The sequence below is a fragment of the Babylonia areolata genome, chromosome 1, assembly GCF_041734735.1.
Source record: "Babylonia areolata isolate BAREFJ2019XMU chromosome 1, ASM4173473v1, whole genome shotgun sequence".
Lineage (NCBI taxonomy): Eukaryota > Metazoa > Mollusca > Gastropoda > Neogastropoda > Buccinidae > Babylonia > Babylonia areolata.
In genome coordinates this window covers 13,692,599-13,702,598 of record NC_134876.1, presented here as the reverse complement: position 1 = coordinate 13,702,598, position 10,000 = coordinate 13,692,599, and the positions used below count along the sequence as shown (strand labels likewise).

The following is a 10,000-nucleotide window of genomic DNA, read 5'->3' as shown; positions in this document are numbered from 1 at the left end:
AAGTAGTGGAAAGAGCTTGTGGTACATGAAACGGACTGTACGAACATTATTCATTCTTGTGTTTAGGGGTATGAATCCCCTCTTTCATGTTCATTTAAACACACACACATGCATACACACACACACACTACACGCACTCACATACGCATACTCGCGCACATTGTGCGCGTAAACACAGACATGCACACACACACACACACACACACACACCCCACACATAGAAACACACAGACACGCACACATACATACGCACGCGCACGCACGCACACGCACGCACGCACGCACACACACGTACGCAGCGTACACTCAGACAAACACACACACTCAGAAACACACACACTCACACACGCACAAACATACTCACACACACACACGCACCCACACACACACACACACACACTGTTGGCGTTTATAACGTTTCCATTTTCCCTAGCGTTGTCTCTCGCTATTCACCCTCCACACATACACACACTTTTACCCCCACCCCCTCCCACAACCCCTACCCCCACGGGTTTTTTTTTTTTTTTTTTTTCCGTCTAATATCACTTCAAGTGGAAAGACGTTAAACTGAAGAACGAACGAACACACACACTCAATCACACACACACACACACACACACACACACACACACACACACACACACCCACCCACCCACACACCATTCTCTCCTCCCCCCTGCCTTTTCCGTCTCTTTTCCCCTTCCCTCTCTCTCTCTCTCTCTCTCTCTCTCTCTCTCTCTCTCTCTCTCTTTCTCTCTTCTTCTTCCTCTCTTCTTCTTCTTCTTCTTTCTTTCTCCTCCCCCTCTCACTTTTCCTCCCCTTCTTCCCTTTCTCTTTCTATCTCTTTACATCCCCCCCCCCCCCCCACGTCTCTCTTTCTTTCTCCTCTTCCTCTCTTTTTTCCTCCTCTTCTTCTCTTTCTATCTCCTTACCTCTTCCCCCCATCTCTCTCTCTATATATCTCTCTCTCTCTCTCACCCTCTCTCTCACCCTCTCTTTCTCTGGCTTGGTTTTTCAGTGGCGTGGACAGCCGTGTATTGATATGTGAATGTCAAATACGCAAGGCATGACTTGACTGTGGACCATTTCATTGCCCTATTGAAATGGACTGGTGAAAGAACTCTCTCTGTCTCTCTCTCTCTCTCTCTCTGTCTCTGTGTGTGTCTGTCTCGGTCTCTCTGTCTTTCCTCTCACACTGTCTTTCTCTCCACGACCTTCGCTGTCCTGTTCAGAGTGCTGTGTAATATCAGCGTATTTACAAATAGGGATACCTTGTGTGCATGTCAGCGTGTGTGTGTGTGTGTGTGTGTGTGTGTGTGTGTGTGTGTGTGTGTGTGTGTGTGTGTGTGTGTGTTTGCCTGCACAAGCGTGAAGAGAGAAGAGACTGACAGGCAGAGAGAGAGAGAGGGAGAGAGAGAGAGAGGGAGAGAGAGAGAGAGGGAGAGAGAGAGAGAGAGAGAGAGACAGAGACAGAGAATGACAGAGACAGGAGGACATATTGGAATCAACACTGACAGGGTGTCTTGTTTTTTTCAAGTCCCAGCAGGCACCACAGGGTGTCTGTCTCATGGAACCCTTCACGTGGAACACACACATTTGCCATCCACTGCACACACACACACACACACACACCCACACCCACCCACACTTTCTCTTTCTCAACCTATCTACCACCCACGACACACACACACACTCTCTCTCTCTCTCCTCTCTACCACCCACTACACACATCACACACACACACTCTCTCTCTCTCCCTCTTTCTCTCTCTCTCTCTCCCTCTTTCTCTCTCTCTCTCTCCCTCTTTCTCTCTCTCTCCCCCTTCCTATCTACCACCCACTGCACACACACACACACACACACACACACACACACACACACACACACACACACACACACACACACACACACACAGAGAGAGAGAGAGAGAGAGAAGCGGCTATGGGATGGACAGTCAGACAGTATTGCCCCATGGCTGACTCCAGTCACCGTGCAGTGTGGGGGACATGGTTTTTCATGACACCGTAATGTATCCTACCTACCACCACCCTCAAATCTATCTATCCATCTGTCTCTTTGTCTGTCTACCTATCTATTTATCTATCTACCTGTGGACACACGCCCACATCTCTTTCCCTCGTGTGTGTGTGTGTGTGTGTGTAGACACACCATCTCTCTCTATGTGTGTGTGTGTGTGTGTGTGTGTGTGTGTGTGTGTGTGTGTGTATGTGCGTGTGCGCCTGTGTGTAGACACACCATCTGTCGCGCTCTACTTCCTAGGAAAGGGCTTATCTCACACAGAGGACATCAGGAACAAAGGAGTTAAAATCGATAAGGTTTTATATCAATATCTATGCTAATACCAAAAGAAACTATTGAAAAGGGAATAAAGTTCAATATGAAAGCAATAAACACCCCCAAACACAAACAACAACAACAACAACAACAAAAGACACAACACAGCCGATTCGAGTCTCTGGTCTGATTCTTCACACAACCTTGGCTACACCTTGGCAGCTGTTGAAGTGACCTCCTCTTCCTGAACGTTCTAAGCGTCATCGCGGATTTCGCGCACTCTGAAGTTGGCGCAAAAGGGGTGGGAATGTAGTTTCAGTTTCAGTTTCAGTAGCTCAAGGAGGCGTCACTGCGTTCTGACAAAACCATATACGCTACACCTGACCAGCAGCGTAACCCAACGCGCTTAGTCAGGCCTTGAAAAAAAAAATGAAAAAAAAGGTGAATAAATAATAGATAAGCTTACATAAATAAATAAATGATAAATAAGCAAATAAATGTAAAAACATGAAGACACACATTCACACATACACCCACACATGCATAACAGATACGCACCAAACATGCAGTTTCACAGATATGAAAGCACGGGAATGTAGATATAAGGGAAATGGGTAACAAGCTGGTCAAGTTGGGGTCTTGCCATACGATGACGGTACGGGTCTGTGTCCCACTTTCCAACGGAGATACGCCTCGCTGAGCAGGCAGGGAGTGTGACCCGCCGGACCACTGGGGAAGGGAGAATCAGACCGAATAGAAGGAAAAGGGGAACACAGGGGGGAAACTTCGGGGAGTTCACAGTCGACTGCAGCTCTGCGTCCTTTTCTCACTGGAAACACACCTCGCCCACCCACCCACCCGCCCGCCCACCCGGGAGAGGGAACAGCCAGCAGACTGGGGGACGGAGAACTGAATAGAGGCCTAAAAGGCCTGCATTATATTTCGGTGTATAATTACAACACATACTAACAGACTTCTTCTTCTTCTGCGTTCGTGGGCTTCAACTCCCACGTTCACTCGTATATACGCGAGTGGGCTTTTTACGTGTATGACCGTTTTTACCCCGCCATATAGGCGGCCATACTCCGCTTTCGGGGGTGTGCATGCTGGGTATGTTCTTGTTTCCATAATCCACCGAACGCTGACATGGATTACAGGATCTTTAAAACGTGCGTATTTGATCTTATGCTTGCGTATACACACGAAGGGGGTTCAGGCACTGGCAGGTCTGCACACATATGTTGACCTGGGAGATCGTAAAAATCTCCACCCTTCACCCACCAGGCGCCGTCACCGTGATTCGAACCCGGGACCCTCAGATCGAAAGTCCAACGCTTTAACCATTCGGCTATGGCGCCCGTCATACTAACAAACACTCCATATGAATACAGTTATGAGCAACAAATAACAGTCTTGGAGTGATATAAACTGAAGCTTACAAAAAACCGTTTCCGTTCACTGATAATTACAGTGCCTTAAGTACCTTTTCTTGTACTATTTTTACGACATATAACGCTAAGTACAATGTGGGAAAAACAATTAAAAATACTGAACATGACACGAATGAAAGAAAGCACATAAACAAGTGATAACGAAACAAAAGTAAAGTCTTGGATTCCTTTCGAACCCCCTCCCCCACACCCCCCTCTTCCTTTCAAAAACATCATTTGTAAACACAGAAATTTAATCCTGGGAAAATGAACTGAGTACTTACATGGAATACTTGCTCTTCCCCTCGTGGTTCAATACAAAAAAAACAAACAACAACCCAAACTCGGGGTCACAAAGACTTCAAACACAAGAGTGTTTTCATCAACGAGAAGGCCCAAACTCTTGTCTCCACTTGAACGTGGCGACCAACTGGATGCCACCCACACACATCTAGTCTGCTGCATCTCCCAAAACACGCAAGGGGAAAGACCCACTGCCAGTCCACATTAATGTGAACACGCTCAACTTCACGTGAAATTCGGGAACGAATTCACGCACTTAGAGACGCTCACTGGGGAAAAAATAAAAAAACACAGACATATGAAAATAAGAATACAACCAAATAAAGAAACCTCCCGCGTCACCATCTCTCTCTCTCTCTCTCTCTCTCTGTATATATATATATATTTATATCTATGTGTGCGTGTGTGCCTGCGTTTGTACAATTACTCATATGCGTGTGTGTGTGTGTGTGTGTTTTATCTTCAGTTTAACGTCTATTCACTATAAGTGTTTTTAGACGGTTGTGTGTGTGTGTGTGTGGGTTGGGGGGGGGGCGTGGGAGGAGTGGGGGGATGGGTAGGGAGGTTTGCTCGTGTGAGCAGGTGCGTGTGAGAAAGAGGAAGAAATGTAAATTGAATTAGAAATGAAACCTGAGTCGATAGCAAGCCTGATATCGTATACACATCTGCCCAATCTCATAAGACATATGAGCGAACTTGATACATTTTTTTTTCCTTTGTCTTCTTGGGCCAAAGATTTGTGTGTGTGTGTCTGTGTGTCTGTGTGTGTCTGTGTGTATCTGTACGTGTGTAATTTCCGTGTCTCCGAAAAAAAAGTTTTTGTTGTTTGCGAGTTGTTGTTGTCAAAATGAGAAAAGCTGCAAGATTGTAACTATGATTGTTTATACATATATTGTTATCATTATTTCCTGTTGTTGCCATTGCTGTTTACCTTTACGTTTGGTGTGAGATACTGATGCTGTCACTTTATAATATCCTCATAGTCCCAAAAGGAGCTAATTGTGAAACTTTGACAAAACGTGATATAGAAATGATTCAGAAGTGCGTTTTCAAGGTGCAGAACTAAATTTTACCACCCCAAAAAAAAATAAAAAAATAAAAAAAATAAAAAAGAAAGAAGAAGAAGATAGTTTCGTTACTTGGTGATGAAAGTTGTTTATGTCTAGATTTACGCGGATCAGAATAGAACATTCGCCGGATAGACTTCGCTCAAACGTTATCATTATAGCAGGACAACATAAGAAAAGAATGGACTTCGTTGGGGTTTTTTTGTCAGCTGTGTTTCACTTATGATAGGCATTGTCGTCTTTGCTTTGATAACTGTACTTAAATCAATGTCAGGCAATGAAACCGACGCCCAAACAAGTTACTACGGTCTAAATACATGTATTCGGTTAATTTTTTTTTTTTTTTTTTATCTCAACGCGTGGTTGACTTCTTGAGGATATTTGTTAAGTTTTCCCTGAACCGGGTAGTTTGCTGTTCGATTATCCCCACGATATATACACATATATACATACATAAACACACACACACACACACACACACACACATATATATATATATATATATATAATTTTATATACACGCGCACACGCACACACACACACACACACACACAGAGAAACACACACACACACACACACACACACACACACACACACATAAACACACACGCAGAGAAACACACACACACACACACACACGTTTCTTGGCATGGAAATGCATCTTTTCGACCATGTCGCTTTTCTCCATTGCCATCGATTTTCCCGTACATACTGGTTGCAAAAGTAGATAATCTGCACCTGAGCGTGAAAAGAGTTAGCAGAATGTAGGGAATGAGAGGGAATGCAGGTTACATAAGATAGGAAGAATACACCTGGCTTGAAATTAAGATCATTTCGTTTATTGAGTTTGTTTGCATAGATTTGAGAGGAAGGTGTGTGTGTGTGTGTGTGTGTGTGTACAGTTTCATTTATGTGCTGATATTGAAGTTTGGGAGTGAGGAGTAAGTGTGTTTTGAACGATGTCATGAGTGTATGCAGTAAAATTGTGGGAGTGAAACAAGCTAGTATGCAAGAGCTGTATGAAAGTCGAGTGGTTAAAAAAAGCAGGCAGATAGCAACTGACGACACCCATATTTTAGCAAAGTATTATGAGCTATTGCCATCAGGACGACGCTACAGAACTTTTAAGTTGAAATCCAGAGCTCTGAAGACTTTTATTCCACGTTCAATCCACCTTTTAAATTTTTTAGAACTGTGTGTGCGTGCGCGCGCGCGCGCGCGCGTGTGTGTGTGTTTGTGTGTGTGCGCGCGCGCGCGCGCACTCATGTGAGATGTGTGAAAGTCCGTGCATGATAGGCTGTACCTTGTTCTAGTTGTGGTGTGTGTGTGTGTGTGTGTGTGTGTGTTTGCTTACTGAGCTCAAAAACGTGACAATTGGTTATAATGAATGTGCAATATGTAGGAGGAATAATGTGGAATATGCAGGATGAATGTATAATGGAATATGTCTAAAATGCTAACGTCCATATTCTGAATATATTTCTGTTAATAATTACGATGTAATAATTAATTGCAATGTTTTTAAAAGCGAATATGTAAATGCTTTTATTTGAGAACATATGTTTATTACTCTTGTTTAATCAAGTAATCCGCGTGTGTGGGGTGGGTGGGTGCGGGTGTGTGCTGATTATCTGGTTGCGGTTTTCCGCAATTTATCTTTATTCTTATCTTATCTGTCTGTTATAATCAATGTGCAGTATAGTAGGCTATGTTTATAATTATATTCAAATAATGTTTCTTAATTCTTTCTGTTTTTACATTAAGAATACTAGTTATTACCTGCAGTGTGTGGATGTATGTATGAAACGGTGTATGTGATATTTTTTTTTACATTTGTATCTTCGTAATATTCGTAAAAGCTGTTGTTGACTTTTACAGTTAATGGTCCCCATGTTGTTTACTTGTCTATGTTGTGGTAATGCACCTGACCAAATTTCTCCAGTTGGAGATAATAAAGCTATTCTTATCTTATCTTATCTTATGTTCCAGATGGGGTTTGATGCTCTGTTCGTGGGGAGGATCGACTTCCAAGACCACGACGTGAGAAAGAAAACGAAAACGCTGGAGTTTGTTTGGGAAACCAGTCCCAACATACCAGGTGAGATCGCGTGTCTGTTTGTCTGTCTGTTTGTCTGTCTGTTTGTCTGTCTCTTGGCTCTTGGTCTGTCTCTGTCTCTCTCTCTCTCTCTCTTGTAACATCTAGTTGGTGGGGTTTTTTTTGTTTTGTTTTTTTGGTTGGTTTTCTCCAAATCGTTATCTTTATATGTACGTGTTCTCATGTGGACAGGCTGGTGGCCTTTGCGTTAAACTTCCTACGTCCCCGCGTTTTTGCGTTCTCTCTCTCTGTCTCTCTCTCTCTCTGTGTCTCTCTCTGTCTGTCTCTCTTTCTCTCTCTCTCTCTCCATCTTCCCATGTTTTTGTTTTGTTTTTCTTAAATACGCCAATTTTAAAACTCACATAGTTGTCTTCAACCTTATACTAGGAGGAGTTTTGTTTGAATGTCCCCGTCACACTTACTGGCGAATCCACAAAAATCCATAATTATTCCCGCTTCCCAGTTGCCAGAACGCAGGCAATGTTTGGTTTAGAAGCCACGGCATGACCTCTTTCTTCTCGTTCGCAATTAAAGGGAAGAGAAATACAAATTCTGGACAGAACACTCACACACGTTACGGTGACGCTAACTACACCATCGACGTGTAGACTGAAGATGAATATTCTAAAGTGGATACTGGATGAACTGTAATTAACATAAAAGCAAAAAATTGAGTCCATCGTTTCTGTCAGTCCCGGTCAGCCTGTATGTAGACCTGGTTTGTGCAGATACATGTTGCGGTGTGCCTGAGGCGATGTCAACGTCTCCGTTGACACAGTATATAAGCTTTACCTAATCTATACTGTCAGTGTACTTTCACTCAATCAGCATAGCTTCAACCACTTTATCTACACTATTCAAATGTATTAGAAATGTCATTTGATGTCAGTGTTTGGTCTTCACACATATCGCAAACCCAGTGATAGTCTTTCCATGTAATATGTATACATGTGCTTTATTATTCACTTGTGCCGACATGTTGTGCTAATCACATTTGTTTGTGTCATTCCAGGCACTGTCTTCTCTTCCTTAGTCTTCTCTTTCTTCTCTTCTCTTCGGTCTTCTCTTCTTAGTCTTCTCTTTTTTTATATCTTCTGTTCTTCTCCTTTAGTTTATATCTTCTTTTCTTATGTTCTCATCACTATTGTAAATAAAACAATAGAAAAACCCATTTTGTGACTGGCCTCTACATGTTCCTGCCCTGTGCGCGGGATCTTGTCTATCCTTTAATACAGTAAATCATCATTTAGTCAGTTCTTTTGTACCATACCCTTGAATAACCACTCGGTTCACGGCTACACACACACACACACACACACATATATATATATATATATATATATGTGTGAGGACCAGGAAAAAATTGGAAGAAGAAAAGGCGGCAATACAATGGCATCCAGGAGTCATTACCTGAGTGTGGCCCGGCCCCATTAGAGTGTAAGGAGTTAAGGGCCGAAACACTTGACTGAGGGGGGCTTCTTCTCTGAAGACCTTGTACTGTCCAGCTCTCCCTAGAGTTTCTTAATATATATATATATATATATATATATATATATATATATATATATATACGAGTTAAATGGTGATATTACCTCAAATACAATGATATATTTATCGTGCTGGAATTCAATTGATCGTTTCTTTCAGTTTTGATCAGCCTGTTGTAGACTGGTTAGTGCTGATACATGTTGCAATGTGCCTGATATCAACGTCTCGTTTACCGCCGAATCCAAGTTTCTTAAATAACTTAGATATAAAACAACAATAACAACAACAACAAAAAACAACAACATGAGTTGAATGGTATTATTACCTCGCATACAATAGTATAATTATTTATCACGCTAAAATTTGGTCGAGTGACATCAGATGCGTCGTAGAACTGTGGATAAGAATACTGGATTCCGAACAGAACATCCTTAGTTCGATCCCATTAACATGCTTGTTTTTTTGTTTCTTTGTTTGTTTTTTGCGAGCTTTTTATACTTTTTGGTTTGTTTGTTTTTTGCGAGCTTATTATAAATTTTATACTTAATACAAAACCCATTTGAACGATTAAAAAATCCCGTCTTATCCCTCATGAATTCTTTACTTGATAGAGCTCGTGTCACAAGTGAGTCTTGAAGGCCTTCTACCCCTCCCCCCCCTCTCCTCTCTCTCTCTCTCTCTCTCTGTGTGTGTGTGTGTCCCTCTCCTCCCTCTTTTCTTCTCTCTCTCTCTCTCTCTGTCTCTCTGTCTCTGTCTCTGTCTGTCTGTCTGTCTCTCTCTCTCTCTCTCTCTCTCTCTCTCTTCTTCTTCTTCTTCTTCTTCTTCTTCTTCTTCTTCTTCTTTTGTTGGTTTATGCTGTTTCCAAAACATTAGCAAAAAGGCATTCTGTTCCCTGCGGCAATTTGCTGACACGATTATCGATTTGTCCGTTCGAAGGGACGTAAGAAACAAATGATTCTGTCGTGTTAGCGCGCGTGTGCGGGCTTAAAGCACACATCCAGATGTTTTATTTTGTTCGTTCGTTCGTTCTCTCTCTCTCTCTCCATCTCTCTCTCTCTCTCTGTCTACCCTCACTCTCTCCCTCTTCTTCCTCTTTCCTTCTCTCTCTCTCTCTCTCTCTCTCTCTCTCTCCCTCTCATTCCTCTTTCCTTATCTCTCTCCATCTCCCTCTCTTTCTTTCTCTCTCAGCTTTTCCGTTATATCCATCCCACTTCATCCACTTGATTTTTTTCTCTCTTTCTTTCCCCCCTGCCGCCCCCCCCCCCCCTCTCCCCATCTCTCGCGGCATAAGTCCGTTCGTCCATCCATCCGTCTGTGTGTGC

At 42.8% G+C, this 10,000-nt stretch overlaps 1 protein-coding gene across 4 annotated transcripts in view; it reads left to right on the top strand.

Moving 5' to 3' along the window:
* Positions 1 to 10,000, top strand: part of LOC143279824 (lysosomal alpha-mannosidase-like) — a 263,784-nt gene that overhangs the window by 158,879 nt on the left and 94,905 nt on the right. For all 4 annotated transcript variants that reach the window (XM_076584037.1, XM_076584048.1, XM_076584056.1 and 1 more), the window contains one exon: positions 7,085 to 7,193. In XM_076584037.1, coding sequence (XP_076440152.1) covers positions 7,085 to 7,193 — 109 coding nt within the window. The remainder of the gene's footprint in view (positions 1 to 7,084; positions 7,194 to 10,000) is intronic.